The sequence below is a fragment of the Mus pahari genome, chromosome 12 (genome assembly GCF_900095145.1).
Source record: "Mus pahari chromosome 12, PAHARI_EIJ_v1.1, whole genome shotgun sequence".
In the NCBI taxonomy this organism is placed as follows: Eukaryota; Metazoa; Chordata; class Mammalia; order Rodentia; family Muridae; genus Mus; species Mus pahari.
In genome coordinates, this window is record NC_034601.1 from 50,755,617 (window position 1) to 50,776,635 (window position 21,019).

Here is a 21,019-nt window from a genome sequence, read left to right on the forward strand (position 1 = left end):
ATCCACGCCAAGATTCTACTTCTTTTACATAAATTAAAATGTTTCAGTAAAATACTGCATAGTTCTAGGGGAAAACTGTTTCATTGGTAGGATAACTGCCCACTACAAAGACGGTGAGACTTGTTCTTTCTTCACCTAACATAAAACCATTCAGATTCTTCCATTTTTTTTTCAAGAATCTTCATCTTAAAAGAAAAATCATTGTAAGCTGGAGAAGTGGCTCAGTGGTTAAGAGCACTGGCTGCTCTTCCAGAGGTGCTGAGTTCAATTCCCAGCACCCACATATGGCGGCTCACAACCATCTGCAGAGGGATCTGACGCCCTCTTCTGGCATGCAGGTGTGAATGCAGAGCACTCCTACATTTAAAAAAATACATAAAAATTTTAAAATCTTCATTTAAGTGGACTTAAATATTTACCTTTAAATCAATCCTCCTTAAAGGAAGCAAGCAGGCACACACTAATTGAGTTTAATATGTCAGACCCTCTTAGAATTACAAGTTAGGTTAACCTGTACTTAAAATTTTGTTGATTAAAACATTTGTAATGCAAAATCACCCTGTAAGCTACCAAACTGTGATCCTTAGGAAGTATCAGAGTTTAGTTCTGAAATGTCCCCAAAGCAGCCCAGGGCGAGGCTCATTTCTGGTGTGGTGCTGTTTGGAAGGTGGGAGAAACTTCAAGAGGCATGGCTTAATGGAAGGCCTTCAAACACTGGGTTATGTTCTCTATGTCTGTTTCTCCCTGTCTCTCTGTCTGTATGTGTGTGTGTGTGTGTGTGTGTGTGTGTATTTTGTGAGTGTGTATGTGTGCACACCATATGCACCTACATGTGCATGCATGCAGAGGCCAGGGGACAATCTTGGCTATTCTTCTCAAGTACTAACCACCTTGCTTTATGGGATAAAGGTCTCTCACAAGACTGGGGATTACCAAGTAGCTAGGCTGGCCATGCACAGAGTCCCAGGGATCCACCTGTCTTTGCTTCCCTAGGGCTGGGACCATAATCACTCTTTTTTTTTTTTTTTTTTTTTTAGATTTATTCACTATGTATACAGCATTCTGACTGCATGTATGCCTGCATGCTAGAAGAGGGCACCAGATGTCATTACATATGGTTATGAGCCACCACGTGGTTGCTAGGAATTGAACTCAGAACCTCTAGAAGAGCAGCCTCTGACCCATCCCTCCAGCCCCTGCCCAACTTTTGTTTTTGTTTTGTTTTTTTAATGTAAGTTTCTGGGATTGAATTAGGGTCCTCATGCTTGCAAGGAGACCATCTTCCTAAGATCCTCCCCCACCCTACAGTGAAAGTTCATATGAACTCTGTGACATTTCCTCAAATTCTCTTACTAAAATTCAATGGTGATTTTTTTTTTTTACACTTGTTAGTTTGGACTATTTTTAAAGGCCATATATTGATATTTGCACAAACATCTACAGAAATAGTTTGGACAAGTTTTAACTTGCCACACTCAGAAATAACTTGATTCTTTCAAACTGCTAATTCAATTACACTTTCAAAACAATATACCTATATGTGGACTAAAGAGAAAGTTAAGAACTTGAGAGAAAAACATAACTAAACTTCCCAGCCATGAACTCAACATTTTTAAAAAAGGATGACTCACAAGCAGATTATAAATCTCAAAAAGAACAAGTTTCTTTAAAACAGACTAAGGTAAAATTAAATAGTTGTCTTATAATTGCCTTGTGTAGGAACAGTAAAAAAAAAAAAAAAAAATTCAAGTTACTCAACTGTACTTTAAAAATGCTGTTTCCTATCACTGGAAATACTGAAATGATGAAAAAGCAAACCCATAATTAACCCCAAATGGCTGAATTTCTATTCAAAGTATGACCAGACTCTCTAAAATTTCTCTCTCATCATTTGCTGTGTGTACAGACTTGCACATGAGTCATGGAGTGTACGTGGAGGTGAGAGGACAAGCGGTGGCAGCTGCTTCTTTCTTTCTACCATGTGGGCCCAGGGAGCAGATTCAAGCAGTCAGGTTCAGCAGCAAGTATCTTTACCTCTCAGCCACCTTACCAACTGCATGTTCTTTTGTAAATATTCAATTATTGCCATATTAATATCTCAATTTAAGGTGAAGAAAATTCCTGCAAGAATATAAACTGTAACGCTGCATGCGGTTATTAAGTTGGCAGGGGTCACTGGCTTAGCCTAATTTGAAGACTCAGCATTTTAACCCTTAAGTCAAATCTCTATCATCCATCAACCGCCATCTTACTGGAGACAGAGAAGGAAATGGACTGGACAGCAGAGACCATGTCTCCCATGATCTCCTTTATGGAAAATCCAAACGTAGAACCCAGAACTATAGCTCTTTCAAACAGATTTATACGTGTTAACTCATCAACGTCAATACATACATCTTAATAAGAAAACTCTGAAAATTTATAAATTTACATAAAGTCCATGTTAAAATTTGGATACTGGCGATGTGGCTCACTGATAAAGAACAAGTTTCAGCATGTTCAAGGCCCTTGGTTTAACTCCAGCATCAGGTTCTGACCATGAACTGTTTCTGGACTTAGGTGCTGTCATTTTCCGTGAGAACACTCAGGCCCCACTGACTCCCCATCGGTGGACTCTTCACCCCTCACTGTTTCAGAATAAAACCTGCAGAATTTATAAAGTCCTGGGGTTTGAGCACGTTTGACTGCCATCTGAGGAACAAGGCGATAGGAACATGCAAGGGAGAAAACTCAGACACAAGACAAAACGGGAAGCACGACGACATCAGCAAGGTACACTCCCATGAGCAGACTGAGAAGAGGGCGGCTCCCAAGCAACAGCATCCAAGTCTAGCCAAGTCTGCACAAGCGAGGCTCACAGACCGAGCGAGGCATGCTAGGGGGAACAGACGGCTCAGGCGAGCTGCCCTACTCATTGGCTTACCGCTCTGTACATGATCTGTCTGGCCAGGGAAGATTGAAAGACATTCTATAGCAAATCAAGGCAGAGGACAGAACAAAAATGATTATAAAAAAATGCAGCAGTCTTAGAAAAGACACAATAAAATCAGTTTTCAACCAGTAAATATGTTACGAAGGAAGTATTCCCATCAATCATCCCAAGCTCACAGGAGAGTGAAGAAAAGCCAGTTTCACATGACGCTTTACCAGACAACACTCTTTTCATCTTATAATTACCATCAGTCACCTTAAAAGTAAATGCATGCACTTGAAAACAAAAACTTTAATGTTCACACCACAAAATGCAGCAACAGAAGGTATGGGACGCAGAAGCAATGTGTAACAGTTTCCCTCTGGGGAGCAGATGTGACTTTGTTGAACACATAAATCCTTCAAGCTGGAAAAAATGCTTCAATATTTATTATCAGGTTATTTTAGGTGAGGTACAATTTGGGGGTTAGTGACGATAACTTATTCCTTATCTTTGTACTTACTAAATAGGACGTACTTTTGTATGCACCCGCACTTTACTAGAAGGGACATTCAGTTCTTAGAATCAAATGTTTTGGCTTTCCCACACTGACAGGGAGACAGGAGAGTGAAACACTAGCATGTGCTCACTATCAGGACTGCTCAGAAACAAGTTCCATATTTGAGCCAGAATCTTTCAGCTTCTGTCACTGTGACATGATGTCATCTACAAAGTTCACCCTTGAGAACTATGCAATCAACTTACACATATCACAAAGTATCTCATCATGTTTTAAGTAAGTTCACACTTTGGGTTTGGCCACACCCATAGCTATCCCGGGCTGCAGCAGGTACACACCTGAATAGACTAACACTCTATTATAGCAGACACTCAGAACAAACAGCAGAACAAATATTCTTCTATGTGCTTGCCAGCTGTTTACATATCCCTGTTTTAATTCAGAGGAAAATGGCGTTTGTTTATATTTTTAAACAAATTCCTATAAGATGTGAAATTGGTGGGATTCTGTGGTATTGAGCGTGACCAAATTATCTAGGCTTTAAATCCCTGAAGCACAAGTCCCTGCTGTGAGATAACTGCTTGCTGAGTTGGGAAGCAGCTGCTGTATGAACTACGAACACAGGACATGGCCTTTTTGTAATGAATGGGATGAGGGACCAACTCAGATGCCCCTTCCTCTGAGACAGGAAAGCAGCTGCAGAGCAACCTCGAGCAGCCTGCAGCCGTGATGGCGTGGTTCGAGCTGACAGATGTGGGACTCCTTCTATAGCACTCCAACTAAAATCCATTACAGAACATTTCTTCAATTTAATTACCCATCAGAAGTTCACACTGTATAAGAAACTCACCGGTCCACAGGAGTTGATGTATTCTCAATAAAACTGATGACCTTTTCCCTAACATTAACGGATTTTGTCTTTAGAGCCACAGTCATTTTATTGACAAGGGATTTCATCCCTCTATCATTTGAACCATTACAAGATTCACCCTGAAAAATAAGAACACAGATGAACCATTCTCTGCATAGTTAACACATACATGACTGCTAAAAGTTACCTACACTACAAACAGAATTGTATCCTCCACCAAATTCCAGTTTTGATGTACTAAAATTTAGTGTATCTCAGAATGCCACTCTATCTGAACAAAGGACAGGTAAAGAAACAATTGCAGTTAAATTAGGTCAGGGTAGGTTCAATTCTATTCATTGGGGGAGGGTATACATTTTCCTATTTTCAAGTATGTGCAGATATTCACCTTTCCACCTTACCCTTATATGGCGTTTATTCTATACACACATATCTATGTCTCTCCTCTTGTAAAGAGTGGGTTAGAGGATGGGGACCTGGGGTAAAGCGCTCACCCTGCAAGCAGGACATTCTGAGTTTGGGTCCCTAGGACCCATGTGAAATCAAGGCACAGCAGTAGGAATCTGTGACCCCAGCATGGGGACAGGGAGGGGCAGGGCACACGGGAGGATGCCTGTGATTGACCACCCAATCTACCAGAACTGGTCAGCTCCAGGTTCGGTAACAGGCCCTATCTTAAAAACAGTAAGGTAGACAATGACTGAGAAAGACAAATGCCAACCTCTGGCCTAGCATACACACATGGAGCAGTGTTTCCACACAGAAAAGAGGTGGAAAGAAAAGTAAGTATTTAGCAACAGGGTACTAACCAAATAAATGAGAGTACACACAATGGAATATTTAGTTTTCTTGTTTACCTAGAGGATCAAGGTAAAAGCAAATTCTCGGAGAAGCCTTATCTGCAAATACTGTAACAATGATGTTTTGATCATGTGGCTGAAGATAAACCTCCACACACCTACAGTGTACTACCATGCATTTTCTTGCTCTCCTGGTCCTCAGGCTCTCCTGAGGGGAAACGCTGTTATTTTATGGCACAGGTGGAGAAACCATGCTGAAAGGTCTTACTGGAAATCATAAAAGAGGGAAGTTGTTCAATGGTTTCTACCTAAATCCAAATGAGTGAGTGTCACCTTGTACAACAGTTTTCTGTCTCTGCTGTACAGAATAAACATTGGTACATGACTACTATTTTGACTGAGGTAATGACTACTACTTTGATTGTATTTTGATTGCTACTACTAAATTGATGCAATGACATCTAACTCAACTGTCAAGACTTTTTGCCGAGATGAATTTACTCCCTATAGCAAAACCTCACAGTTATGCACATCACAATCATTAAACATCAAATATACTAGGCAGGCCAACTTTTTACTTTCTCTACCTGCACCATAATGTCCTCAACCTTGCAACTATGATTCCTCATTGTGAAGTAAGTATTTCTGACATCTTTTCTGCTATGCTGGGGTTATGGGAGTTAAGCATCTTCTCTGAAAACTGACCCAGCATGCTCCACACAGGTACTTACATCGACAGAGCTAATGCTGCCCCTTGACCCTGAGGTACTGGCAATCCAATGGCCATATCCACTTTCTGGTCCCTCCACGTTTATGTCTGCCAGGTGCTGCTGAAGGGCTGAAAGTAAACAAGACAAGCAAAACAAAAGCTGCAACAGGAGACTCTCTGTCTGCAAAGACCAAATACCAGAGAAGTGTAACAAACACATCACAGCTAAATGAAAATGGATCAAGGGCATAATGGCCATGTGTGTTGCCCTGCACCCCCACTGAGAGCTCCAGGCTGCAGCAAGCCTTTCCCACCTGTCTAAAGCCCCCTTCAGAATCCCCAGAGAGATGATCAGTGAACAGTCTTTCATGTATTAACACATAAAGTGTCAGAATTTCGACGCATGGAGAATTCACAGAAAAGCTAGGAGACATCAATCTTTTCCCATAACAACACAGACTTGGGCATTAATGAAAGATTGATTAATGGACAGAAAGAAAGTTATAGTTTTAAAAAGTTTTCTAGAACTCTATAGACTGTGGCCATGGTGAGGCGCACTGATAATCAGCTCTCAGGGACCCCAGGGTGGAAGAGCACGAACCCGAGTCACCTGGAATACCTGCATCAGGGCAGCTGAGGCTAGACACAGAGCAAGACCTGAGTTTCTTTTTGACTTGAGTATACACTGTAAAAATAATGCTTTTTTCTGAACACTCTTGAGAATTATATGACTAGTAACCAACTTTTGTGTTGTGTTATCAGGATTTCTAATAATAGCAGGCAAGGGTCAACACTTGTTTAACAATATCTTTTTTTATTATTATTATTTTTGACAAGATTTAACTATGTAGCCCAGGCTGGCCTCAAATTCAGAGATCCCCCTGCCTCTGACTTGGAAATGCTGCACTGAAAGGTGCCCAACCTTGAATGGCAACAATGTCGTTTTAAAGGTGTTTTGGTTTGGGAGTATTTTTGGTTTTGTTTGTTTGTTTGTTTTGAGATAGGGACTCATTTTTCCCAAGCTGGTCTCAAATTTGCTAGGTAGTGGAGAATGACTTTAAACTCCTGATCCTCCTATCCCCACCTCAGAGAGCTAGGATTGTAGGAGGGCGGGGGAACAAATCCAAGGGCCTTGTGCATGTAAGCAAGCACTTCAAATACTGAGCCAGAGCCCCAACACATGCACACACGCACACGCACAGACACACACAGACACACACAGAGACACACACACATTCCCCTTTGTGTTGTTGTTGATGGTGGCTGAGTTTGTCTGTTTGAGGTTTTAATTGGAGGGTGCTCCTGTTTGGCTCTGGTTTTTGAGATTGGGTTTTGCTATATAGCTTAGGCTGGCCTAGAACTCAACATGGAGTACAGTCAATTGGCCCTCAAACTCCTGATCCTCTTAAAAGGCTGAGGCAGGGGGATTAGGAGTTTGAGGATTGAGCTCAGTGGTAAAATGCTTCCTTTGTATATATGAGGCCTTGGTTTCAATCCCAAGCACCTTACAAAATAAAAAAGAAACAAGTTTTGAAATAGAAGCTAAATGAAATAAGCACAATTTATCTGAATAATCTGTATTCACTCATCTCAGTCGTCCTTGTTCTTTATATCTGTATGTTCTAGTTGCCTTCTCTTTTCTGATAGTTCTAAATGACTGGAGACAGAAGGTACCAGTTTCATAACACTAAATTAGCTCACTGGTAATCACTTTATTTTTTTTTTTTTTGTCTGAAAAGTATGACACAATTAAATGAATACACTATAGGCTTACCCATAAATCCTCCACTGGCAATACTAACATATTCTTTGTTTTTCTGTAATAAAAGACAAAATTTAAGTTATTGTGAAATTCAATTTAGTTAAAGCCCCAGAGAATCCTAAAGCACTGGCAAACACATACATAGTTATATATTAATTTCTAGCATATCATGTGTTCTTGACAGTATGGACTTTAACACATGGAGTTGCTCATGTATTGATCTTCCATTTTGTATGGGCTTGAGCCAAAGAGGGAGGCAGCTTTACAGCTATCTTTTTGTTGTTGTTGTTTTTGTTTTTCGAGACAGGGTTTCTCTGTGTAGCCCTGGCTGTCCTGGAACTCACTTTGTAGACCAGGCTGGCCTCAAACTCAGAAATCCACCTGCCTCTGCCTCCCGAGTGCTGGGATTAGCTTTACAACTATTAAGACTGTTTTTATTTCTGTTACAGTCTCCATAGTATGAGAGTCAAACCAAATTCAATGGAATTACATTTTAGACTTTAATCAAAGTAGGTTTTTAAAGTTTCAAAATTTTTTGTCCTTTCCTAAAAATATAAAAATATCATAGTTGGTTATTTAAAAAAAACAAAATTACCATTTTGCAAACTATTAAAAACTTAAAGTCAGATGTGTTACTTTCAAGGCTGAGTCTTCAGATCTCAAATCTGAGTCTAGCCTGGTCTACATAAAAGAACAAACAAACAAAAAAACAAAAACAAAAAAAAACTAGGGCCCGAAACATGGCTCAGCAAGTAAAGGCATTTGCCACCAACCCTGATGACCTGATTTTGGCTCCCAGGACCCACGTGGTGGAAGGAGAGAACCAACTCTCACAAGCTGCCCTCTGCTCCACTGTGGGATGTGTCCTGGAAGTATGTGCACACATACAGCATGCTAATTAAAGTATCATATTTTAATTTAAAAAACAAAGATACATACTGGATCTAAATAATGGCAAGCCAGGGACAAATGGAGAAAGAAATGACATCAATGAACATAAGGAGCAAAATTCCCAACATGGGAAGTTGCACAGACAACTAACTGGGTGTTTCTATTAGCTGTTTGTATAAAGAGCTGTCACTGCCTAAGACATTGAGGCACAGTGTCAGGCTGCATAAAATCACCCATCCAAGTGCTAAAGAGAACCAGCTCATGTCACGGGTAACAGATATGTACATGCATATATTGTGTATATGTTATGGGTAATGGCTATATATATATATATATATATATATATATATATATACACACACACACACACAAAATCAAAACAAGTAAAAATCAAAATAAATCATATAGCTATTAAAAGTTCTAGAACATGAAGCAAAAATGATTAATACAACAGAGTAATCTGTGAATGCATCCTGAGCACAGAGAAGTCCAGATGCTGGTAAGGATGTGGAGAAAGAGGAACACTCCTCCATTGCTGGTGGGATTGTAAGCTGGTACCACCACTCTGGAAATCAGTTTGGCAGGTCCTCAGAAAATTGGACATAGTACTTCCTGAGGACCCACTAATACCACTCCTGGGCATATACCCAGAAGATGCTCCAGCATGTAATGAGGACACATGCTCTACTATGTTCATAGCAGACTTATTTATAATAGCCAGGAGCTGGAAAGAACCCAGATGTCCCTCAACAGAGGAATGGATACAGAAAATGTGGTACATTTTTACACAATGAAGTACTATGCAGCTATTAAAAACAATGAATTTATGAAATTCTTTGGTAAGAACTAGAAAATATCATCCTGAGTGAGGTAACCCAATCACAAAAGAACACACATGGTATGTACTCACTGATAAGCCCAGAAGCTCAGAATACCCAAGATACAATTCACAAACCACATGAAACTCAAGAAGGAGGAAGACCAAAGTGTGGATACTTTGATCCTTCTGAGAAGGGGGAATAAAATACCCATGGAAGGAGTTACAGAGACAAAGTGTGGAGCAGAGACTGAAGGAAGGACCATACAGAGACTGCCCCACCTGGGGATCCATCCCATACACAATCACCAAACCCAGACACTTTTGTGGATGCCAACAAGAGTTTACTGACAGAAGCCTGTTATAGCTATCTCCTCAAAGGCTCCACCAGTACCTGACAAATACAGAGGTAGATGCTCGCAGCCAACCATTGGACTGAGCACAGGGTCCCCCAATGAAGGAGCTAGAGAACATACCCAAGGAGCTGAAGGCGTTTGCAGCCCCATAGGAGGATCATCAATATGAACTAACCAGTAACCCCAGAGCTCCCTGGGACTAAACCACCAACCAAAGAAAACATATGGTGGGACTCATGGCTCCAGCTGCATATGTAGCAGAGAATGGCCTAGTCAGTCATCAATGGGAGGAGAGGTCCTTGGTCCTGTGAAGGTTCTATGCCCCAATATAGGGGAATGCCAGGGCCAGAAAGTAGGTGTGGGTGGGCTGGTGCGGGGGTGGTGGAGGGAGGAAATAGGGTTTTTTTCAGAGGGGAAACCAGAAAAGGGGATAACATTTGAAATGTAAATAAAGAAAATATCTAATAAAAAAAAGAAAGAAAATTCATCAACACAGTGTTAGATGACACAGTAATTTTCCTACCTCACTTCCTACAAGAAAATAGATTCCATATGGTTTATAACTTACAATTAAAATAGTATCATATGAGCATGTAAGAAAAATATTGAGAAAAAGATGTTAAGATATAAAATTGAGAAGCTTACAAAATATATGGACACATGGATATAAAAGTAAAAGAACACTAGCTATGGATTTCTCCACGGTGTCGGCCATGAGCAAACAAGACGGACTAATCGCCGTGAGCGTACCTGTAAGAAGTGTGCGAGGACCATGTTCATGTACATGTCTTCCTCCTCTCTGCCGCTGCCCATAAAGCAGAGGTGCTCCCCGCCAGCTACGGAGCCGGACTCAATGGACTGCCTCTGTGCTTCTAGCAAGGACTTTACTGACTGTGCAAACTCAGACGGACTCTGGAGCATCTAGATAATTTTTAAAAAATTAGAAATTGGCAAGCATGTATTTGTAAGACTGGAAACTACGACCATGCAAATTACCAACATTAAAAACCAAGCATTAAAGGAATGGAAAATGAAAAGGCATAAATAAGTAAAATTCCAGGGATATGTTTATGAATATATTGGAACAAAGGCTGAGAAAAACCCTCCTCAATCAGAGGGAAGAACCGTCTCACATGGACCAATACCTAGCTACAGTAGTCCTGAGTCATGATGACGGACAGTTTAGCTCTCAACAGAGGAAATAACAAGAACAGATTCTAACAGTTCTGCTTTTCCATTTCCTCTTACAAGGCAGTCCATGTATGTCTTAGAAGACATCAGAAACAGTAGAAACCATTTACTTACCATTTACTTTAGTTATTTATAAAACAAAAATCAAAACCCATTCCTTATCTTCAATGAAGTAAGAATACCAAAAACTACAAAAATTCTAAGCTCTCATTACTAAAATCCTATACAAAGTATAGCAAAAATTCAGTAGAAAAATGGGCAGAACAGAGAGAAGAGCAATTTATTAGTTTTGAAGATTGTTATATCTGAGTGACTGCATGTATGTGTATGTACCAATATATGCAGGTGTTTATGAAGGCCAGAAGAGGAATCGGAGCCCTTGGAACTGGAGTTATAGGCTGCTGTGAGCATCACGTGGGTGCTGAAAAACAAACTCAGGTCCTCTTCAAGACCAGCATGTGTGCTTAACCTCTTAGACATCTCTCCGCCCAAGGAAAAAGCAAATTTAAGAAGAGAGAAAAAGGTGTTTGCACCTTGCTTGACTATCTCTATTTTCGGTCTATTCTAGAAAACAAACAAAAACCACATGACTGATAATGCCCCAGAATGCTGATGACACAGAGCACATACACAGCCTGTAGCTGCAGGCTTTTTAAAGAGCAGTAACGTGCAGGTCCACATCCCCAAGGCAGGCATTCTACTTTAGAGTCTCTTTACAGAGCTATTTGGAAAACAACACAAAATACGGGTAAAGTTTTCATCAGCAGCTTCCTAACAAAACTGAAAGTAAACTAAATATACATTCACCAAACAACAAACTATGATCATTCCTGTACCATGGCCTCTGTGAAACATTAAAGGGAACGTATTTAAATGGAAAGGTCCCACCAAGTAACCGCTAAGCAAAGGTAATGTGTCAAAAAAGGAGTATGTATTTAAGGTGAAGACTGAGCGAGCTGATGACAGTGCTGATTCAGTATATTCTCTGAAACATTAACTGATGAAATGAATCATGAGTAAAAGGAGGGACAGGCACAGCTCTCACACAGAGGACACAGGCAGGCTAGCACGTCCTTTCTCACCCTATATCCAAACTCTAAGTAGGACCTTCATTTTCTGTTAGTTTCCTCTCCATACCATCTAGCCCTTAAACCCAGCCTTCTGGCACCAGAACCAACATCTCTAGGCAAGATGAGGAGGGGAAGGGAAGGCTGTGTATTCAGCTGGAGGGGAGGGGAGGTACTAAGGGTGGGGGCGGGAGTGAAGGGTACCTCCCTATCCAGCTGTCCCCCACCTCTGAGGCTTTAACCTTAGAGAGGCTTACATGGTGCCAGCCTCAGTGCCTCAACAGCTCTAAGCACCTCTTATGATCATATTTATTTTACTCATTCTACAGTGGGAGGTACCCTAGGCTACGATGACTTTAACAACTGAGCAATTATATGTCAGATACAACATTGCCTGCATATTAGTTATAAAAATACTCATAAACTTTAAAAATGTCTTACAATAAAAACTTGTAGGATTCTTATTCAATTATGCTAAGAGCTCCTATTTCTACAGTACTTACAAGGTGCAAGGCACAATGCTAAGTGATCTACCTGGGAGATAGCTCACAGTGAGTGTAGAATTTACTGACATAATAATGGAAGGAATGTGAGCCACAGTTAACAGACGTCACGGACTCTTTATGAAGAAAAGGGACCTCAAGCCCCTCCCACAGGGCAACTTCCAGAAGAGAGCACCCCATTGGGTCATGCAGATCCAGCTAGAAGCCAAAGGGAGATCCACCCCGTCTCTCCCAAAATATCCGATGTGCACTTCGACTAACCAAGTCTGAGTCTAGGTGGAACGCGGTTGCCAAATGCCCAGCATTGTACTGCTCTGCAGGACGACAGTCCACCACGAAGAACCGGACTCCTTCCTAAAAAGAAAACAACATGTGACATTCTGGAATTAGACATGAAGTTTGCACCACACGACCAGATAGTAAAAAAGAAACCAAAAAGGGGGTGGGGGGACAGGCTGTTTTTAAGTGGATCTCACAGGGAATTAGGAGGACCCAAATTATATACACACAAAAATGTAACCTTTAAGATGTAAATACATTTTTTTCTTATGTATTAAGCTTGAAAGTCTCATTATGTAGCAAGAGTCTGGCAATCTGAACAAAAATTCTATGTTAAAAATAGACACTTTAGCCGGGCGTGGTGGCGCATGCCTTTAATCCCAGCACTTGGGAGGCAGAGGCAGGTGGATTTCTGAGTTCGAGGTCAGCCTGGTCTACCAAGTGAGTACCAGGACAGCCAGGGCTATACAGAGAAACCCTGTCTCGAAAAACCACAAAAAAAAAAAAAAAAAAAATAGACACTTTATTTCCTTAAACACCATGCTCAGCAAACCGTTATTTTCAGGTCCACAGTCTTACAGACCATCCACAGAACTTTCTCTTATATATGGAGGAGCCAGGCTCATATGTGCCCTCTTCTCTCATGTTTTCTTTGTTTGTTTAAGACAGGGTTTCTGTGTAGCTTTGGCTGTCCTGGAACTTGATCTGTAGACCAGGCTGGTCTCGAACTCACAGAGATCTGCCTTTCGAGTGCTGGGACCAAAGGCATGCACCACCACTGCCTGGCCACAACATATTTCCATAATTTTCTATGAGTTTCTTTATGGCATTAAACCATGTGATTCAACAAGCTGTGTGGCTGTCCAGAATTAACTGTCAGAGGCTAAGCACACCCCCTTTAAGTTCTTCATACTGCGCCATGTTCAAATGCTTTACTGACAAGGGAAGAAAGGGTAATCAGTAAAACCGGTGTCTAGAGAGACAAAAATGAATTGGTGACAAAGTAGCACACAAGATGGATGTGAAAATGGCCGTATGGGCAGGAGATACAGCATACTAGTCCAAAAAGGCAAGGTAATGGCCAATTAATTTGTCAGGAATCGATGACAGTGAGGGGATGTTGGTTATTTATTTTTGGTGGCAGGTATTGAACCCAGGGCCTCACGCATGCGAAGCACGTGTCGAACCTTGAACTACAACTCTGCTCCAGCTCCTTACGTTCAAAGGGCACAGTGCCCGACAGATGGGATGGTTTGCTTACCCCTTGCAACTGATTAGCTTGAAGGATCTCTGACACTGAAACGGCCAGACACAGAGCCTGGCTCAGATCTGCCTCATCATCCTTGATCCCCAGCAGGGTGCTACCGAAGAGATGATGGTTATCCTGCACAAAGAGAAAACTGTGAGCATTACAAAGAAAAATCAAAGCGTTCTTCCAGAAAGTATTTTATAATTGTCACTATCTGAGTTTAATTGACTTCTCTTAAAACTTAGTATTATATAAATCTCAAACTGTATAGGATATGTGTATGTTGCAGTCAAAATCTGTCAGAATTCACACAAAACAAAAAACTAAAAAAAAATAATTCTACACCATTCTATATCAATACCCACATTAAATATTAACAGTTGGAGCTGGAAATGTCAATAGTAGAATAAGCTTACACTGGGTCTGCCTAGTATACGGGCACACAACGTTAACTGAGAAGGTGAGGCAGGGGCATTGAATGAATTACAGACCAGCCTGGGTACATAGTAAGTGTCAGACTAGTAAGGCTATAATATACAGCAAGATCTCTCCCAGAAGAGGATATAAAGGCTGTGGGCTTAACCTCTAGCACTGGGGAAGAGCGCAATGACGAAGAAGAAGAAGAACTCAAAAAGAAGTCAAAGAAGAACTCAAAAAGAAATGAAAACTTTCCTGACCTTCCTAGAACTAAATGAAAATGCCACCACAGCCAAGCCTCTGGGAGAGCAGGAAAGCAGTTCGCTGGGGTTAGAGTTCTGACTGCCTTATTAAAACCAAAGGAGCACAAAGAGAGGACTTAATGATGCTATTAAAAATCCGGAGTCAGGCAGTGGTAGCACACACCTTTAATCCCAGCCCTTGGAAGGCAGAGGCGGAGAGCTGGTGAGATGGCTCAGTGGGTAAGAGCACCCGACTGCTCTTCCTAAAGGTCCAGAGTTCAAATCCCAGCAANCACATGGTGGCTCATAACCATCCATAACAAGATCTGATGCCCTCTTCTGGAGTGTCTGAAGACAGCTACAGTGTACTTACATATAATAAATAAATAAATCTTTAAAAAAAAAAAAAGGAAGGCAGAGGCAAGTGGATCTCTGAGTCCAAGGCCAGCCTAGACTATGAAGCAAATTCTAAGACAGTCAGGGCTATACAGAGAAACACTGTATCAAAAAACAAACAAATAAACAAAAATCTGGAAAAACAAGAACAGACCAAATACAAACCAAATCCTTAGCAAAAATTATAAGAATCAGAGCAGAAACGAATAAAATAGAAACAGAAAACAATACAAAGAATCATCAAATCTAAGAGCGGGTTCCTGTTTTTTTATTATTAGATGTTTTCTTCATTTATATTTCAAATGCTATCCCCTTTCCTAGTTTCCTCTCTGAAAATCCCCTATACCCTCCCCCTCCCCCTGCTCCCCAACCCACCCACTCCCACTTCCTGGCCCTAGCATTCCCCTATACTGGGGCCTAGAATCTTCGAAAGACCAAGGGCCTCTCCTCCCACTGATGGCCAACTAGCCATCCTAAGAGCAGGTTCTTAAAGAAGATAAATAAGACGGACAGATCCTTGGGCCAGTTAACCAAACTTTTGTGCTCAAAGCACTAGCACAGGCAATAAGCTAAGAGAAAGGAATTAAAGGGATACAAGTAGGGAAAGAAGTCAAACCGGCCCTATTTCCAGATGACATACACAAGAGAGCCCCAAAACTCAACTAGAAAACTTCTAAAAATGATCAATCCAACAACATGGAAGGATACAGAATCAACCTGAACAAATCAATAGTTTTTCCTATGTATCAATACCAAGTGCAGGAAGAACGGAGGTTCTCGTGTTCACAGATAAGCACTACAGGAACCAGGAATGTTAAAAACCTGGGGTGTCTCTTCATAGGGAGAGCTGCTTTAGTGGACACAGTTAAAAGTCCGGTGACCTTTGTGCTATCTGTGTGGCCACGGTCACACTAGATCCTTCCCCAGACACTTATAATCAGTTTGTCAATCTATGGAACCTATCTTTATAGAAGGTGTCACATACAATCAATCTATAGGGGCCATCTTTACTGAAAGTATCACATGTAATTTACAAAGAACTTTAATGTAGTCATGTCTTGAAGTTGACTGTGCACACAGCATTCAATGACCTATCACCAGGAAAAAATGTGTTGTGTTTAACTATGTGTAAAATAAACTACTCAAGTCAGACTCCCAAAGTTTGAATCTACACCAGCTACTGAGTAGTGTTTAACTGAGCTTAACATCTTGCCTCCCACAGATCATTACTCTGTGGGTAATGTCTGTTCACAGAGACCCCTGTGATCAAGCATACAGAGGAGATCACAGACACACTTCCCCTGACAACAGCATCAAGAAAATAAAATATCTAGGAATAAACCTAACCAAGGAAATGAAAACCCCAGGAAACTTTAAACCTGTGAAGAAAAAGATAAAGACACTGGGAAATGGAGAGGCTCCCATGCTCATGCATGGGGAGAAATATTATGATAGTGACCATTCTGCCAAAAGCTATTTACAGATTTAGCACAATCCCAATCAAAATCCCCATTTCATTCTTCATAGAACCAAAAAGAAAAAAAAAACTATTATAAAATTCATAAGGAACCACAGAAAATCCTGGATCGCCAAAACGATCCTGAGCAAAAAGAATAATGTTCAAGGGATGACCATCCTAGATCTCAAAATATATTAAAAAGCCATAGTAATAAAAACAATATGCTAACGACACACACACAAACAAAGCCATGCAGAGCAATGGAATAACCCAAACCTGAGTGCGTGCAGCTGCAGCCATTGAGCACTGACAAAGATGCTAAAAGTCTACACTGGCAAAAAGAGAGTATGTTTAACAAACGATGCTGGGAGAACTGGATGTCCTCATGCAGATGAATTTAATTATACCCATATCTATTACCTTGCAGAAAAACTAGCATCACATGTATCAAGACCTAACCATGAAGCCTGAAACGCCAAGACTACAAGGAGAAAACAAAGGTAGCCCCGTCCCTGACAGGTGCAGGTAAGGAGTTTCTAAGCAGGACTCCATTTGCCCAAGAGTTAAGGCCACAGTTGACAAGTGGGACACAGTAAACCAAAAAGCTCTCCACAGCGACACAAACAACCAGATTTAAGGGGACAGGAGAGCCCACAGAATAAGAGGGAACTTGCCAGCTATACGTCTAACAGAGGATTAATGATCAGAATACATAAAGAACTCAAAAAAAACAAAGGTTCAAAAACAATAAATAACCCATTCAAAAAATAGGCTTGAACTCTAAAAACAGAGCTTCCAAAAGAATAAGTAAAAGTGGCTAAGAAATATCTCAAATAATTGTAATCATCCCTAACAATTAGGACATGCAGATCATAATAATTCTGAGATCCCACCTTACCACAGTCATAGCGGCAAAGATCAAAACCGACAGTAAATGCTGGAGAGGATTCCAGTACAGGGAACCTCACTCACTGTTGGTGGGACTGCAAACTACTATGGCCACTCTGGCAATCAGTGTGGAGAATTCTCAAACTAAAAGTAAATCTATGATACGACTCAGCTATAGCGCCCCTTGGCTTACGCCCAGAGGACCTGATGCCCTCTTCCTCAGACACTCGCTCAGCATGGCATGGCTGCTCTATTCACAAAGCCGAAAAAATGGAAACAGACTAAGTGACCTCCGACGGACAGAGAGTGACAGGATGGCACGTACACACTGAATAATATTCCTCAGCTATAAAGAAGAAGAAATCACAAAATCTGTAGGCATGTGTAGCTCTCATTGCTCTCTGAGGAAACGTCACATTGTGACAGAGACCATGACAGAAAACCACAACTCATCAGGACAAAGTTGCAGAGCCTAGTCCCAACGGGACACATGTGTACACAACTCAGGCACCGAGGCTCAGAGGTCGTCAAAGGGGGCAGATAGACTGTGAGAACCACAGGGACAGAAAGTTTACCGTCAGAGTGTGTGTCCTGGAAGTGTCCAAAGTTACACCCATGAACCCTCCACATGACTGCCTAAGCATGACCTGAACAAGGTCAGGAAGAGATACGCTAACATGGAAGGGGGAAAGCTCATGAGGCCTCAACTCTAAAAAACAAAAAGACAAAAATCAAAAGACTCCAGCCACTAAGGAATGTTGCATGTGGGAGAAAAAAAAAATCTTCCCCAAGGAAGAGGACACCTATCAGTTACCTACTGCCAAGGGGGCAGCCCTGAAAACATACACAAGCAGCATGATATGGATGACCAGCTTGTACTTACATATTTAGCTATATACATATATATGCCTCCAAGAGGTAAAGTGACCTCGCCATCATTAATAAGACAGATCACGCAGATCTATGCCACCCAAGCTAAACTCCACATGACAGAAACCTAACTACATTCCCACCACTGGATCTCTGTCAGGGAAGCTCTGACGCTACAAACACACTGAGGAAACAATCTCCACATGACTAGAGACTAAGAATCAGAACAAAGGCAAGATGCCTCCTGCTATTATTTTTTTCCAGGTCTAAGGGAAATTCCTCTCCCCCAAATTCTGGCAGTTTAACAAAAGGCAGCATTCCTCAGGAACTTGTGAGGCCACTCTCCTCTACCAAGGAGTCATCTCACTTAGCAAGGGCAGAGGGACAGACTTGTAGTGCCTATTAGCATACCACAGTGGGTGCTGACCTCCAGGCTCCCTCGGCATCACCTGTTACATCTTTCAAAGTTCCTGCTATCAGCCTAGCTCTTCCCACCTCCTTCCCAACCCGAAACCCCCTCCGGCCCAGGAGTTCCCCTCCCTGCCAGTTACTCGCTTTCCTTGCAACCCTGCTATCTCTGCTATGAGAATGCCCATTCTCCTTTGTCCTCCTCTATCTGTTCTCCCTCCTGTCTTCATCTTCCCGTGTTCTCTCCATCTCTCCATCTCCCTCCGTGTGTGTGTGTGTGTGTGTGTGTGTGTGTGTGTGTGTGCACGCATCCTCCTGCTCACTCGCCCTCCTCTCCCCCACTCCTTTCTCTGTGCCCCCTCGGTCTGCACTGTCCTGCTTCTCTCGTGGTCAGGTCCAGGCTGTTGGCTATGCTCATCTACCACCTTCTCTCTCCGCTCTGGACTCTCCCGTGTCTCTAGCCGTTCCCTCTCTCATATCTAAAGTAAAAGGTGTCCCCTTAACCACACTGTAGAACAGCAGCCATGTCAACAGTTGGCACAATTTTTAGTCTATTTCTCTACGAGTGAGAGAATTTACAGTAAAAGATCACAAAGGTAAACTATCATATTTTTAAAAGAGCAGAAGAGAACCATAACAAATATTTTAACCAAAGTGAATACAGTGAATGTAAATAAGAAAAGGACACAAAATATCCAACACAGACCCATCAGCCATTTCTTGTCTTTTACCTTCCTAAAAGAAGCTGGCGTTTTACTACAGTAATACTGAGCCAAAGAGAAAAGGTCTTCTATATCTTCGAGATTCAGGCTGGACGGGGTACTTTCCAAAAAGCCTGCAACGGGATCATGACAGCAATTAACAAATTACTTGTAAAAAGTATGGTAACAAGCACTATTTAAGTTTCAAGCTAAAACAGCTCCAACATAAGCCACCGTTAAGTAACACCTCAGCGGCGATTATCCGAGGAGCTGGTTTCAACCCTTACACAGTTCTGGGAACTGACCTAAGGCCTTGTATAGACCAGAACGTTTAAGAACATGAGACCTGGCCAGAAGTGGTGGCGCACGCCTTTAATCCCAGCACTTGGGAGGCAGAGACAGGCGGATTTCTGAGTTCGAGGCCAGCCTGGTCTACAAAGTGAGTTCCAGGACAGCCAGGGCTATACAGAGAAACCCTGTCTCAAAAAACCAAAAAATAAAAAACCAACCAACCAAACAAAAAAAAACATGAGACCTGAATGGAACCTCAGAACTCTTCTACACCAATCCTGCAACAACCCGAATGAGCTAAGATCAAATGACCTCAAATATTATTTAATGCTACTTACGGATAACTTCTTCTTTGCTGTCAGACTCTTGTGCTAAAATAACTTCTCTGTAAAAAGGAATCAAGTAAAATTGAGTTAAATATTAAAGCTCCATTTCAAAAGTTGAAAAAAAGATTCTAACCAACATGGTACTTACTTTGTATTAACAAGGATAATTAACATTAAGAAATAAATAAAAAATGGATCTGCTTGCTGTAGATATCCGTCCCATATCGCCTGGGTGACTTCAGTGGAACAGAAATGTGCAAAAAGGCTCCCGAGCTACAGTCAGGAGAGAGAGAGAGAAACCACTGGAGCTGCCACGTCAAGTTAGTGAAGCAAACGTGTCAGTGACAGCACATGAAATCATCTGCACCTGAGCATATGCGACCCAAAGGCAGAACACTGGGGTCGCTTAACTAGCTGTGGGACTTAGGCCATGTCACTTAACTTCATTAAAGCTTCCCTTCCTACTTCTGTGAAAAACAAGGACTAACAGCACAAGAGAGAGCACTCACTGTCCCCAGGGCTGAGGGATGACTACCTGGCATATCCTCAAGCGGTCAAGACACGTCTCTGCCATCGAATTACAAGTGACATTTAGAACTTCATAAGGTGACTTAGCACACTATTACTAATACAGCAAGCATTTGGCTTAAAAGGTAATTATGAGATCGAGAGAGCAGTTTAAGGCTGCTAGTCAAACCTCAACTCAGTACTAATGTCAACTAGCTGCTCCCAAAGCTTACTGAAAAACCAATCACTGAAGTAAAGACAAAATTCAACTTTTTCATTTTTTTGTATTTTAGGGGCTTTTTTGGGTTTTGTGTTTCAAAAATTAGAAGTTACTAATTTATGTTTCTTTACTACCTAATTGTGTTTTAAAGCATACGAAGATCTAATTTCACTGGCTAATTAGTTTTCCTTAGAATCAGAAATAACTGTATCTAAAGGACTATATTTAAAATTTCTCATGGCTACAGAGAACATAAATGTGTAGTACAGATTTTATATCAGACACTAACTGGCTGCTAGGTATTGTGCATGAATTATCCTTAGTTCTTACAACAGGCCTCATGAGTGGGCTTCTCTCCTAGACAAGGA

General features: G+C 41.4%; 1 protein-coding gene across 2 annotated transcripts in view; it reads right to left on the reverse strand.

Moving 5' to 3' along the window:
* Nucleotides 1-21,019, reverse strand: part of Tbc1d23 (TBC1 domain family member 23) — a 52,139-nt gene that overhangs the window by 6,777 nt on the left and 24,343 nt on the right. The window contains exons 6-15 of one of the 2 annotated variants that reach the window (XM_021209105.2): nt 20,073-20,197; nt 19,937-19,983; nt 19,338-19,441; nt 13,939-14,061; nt 12,660-12,752; nt 10,388-10,558; nt 7,586-7,628; nt 5,834-5,940; nt 4,282-4,421; nt 2,924-2,968 (exon numbers count right to left, since the gene is read on the reverse strand). In XM_021209105.2, the coding sequence (XP_021064764.1) occupies nt 2,924-2,968; nt 4,282-4,421; nt 5,834-5,940; nt 7,586-7,628; nt 10,388-10,558; nt 12,660-12,752; nt 13,939-14,061; nt 19,338-19,441; nt 19,937-19,983; nt 20,073-20,197 (998 nt within the window). The remainder of the gene's footprint in view (nt 1-2,923; nt 2,969-4,281; nt 4,422-5,833; nt 5,941-7,585; nt 7,629-10,387; nt 10,559-12,659; nt 12,753-13,938; nt 14,062-19,337; nt 19,442-19,936; nt 19,984-20,072; nt 20,198-21,019) is intronic. The other variant, XM_021209106.2, reaches the window with a different exon arrangement.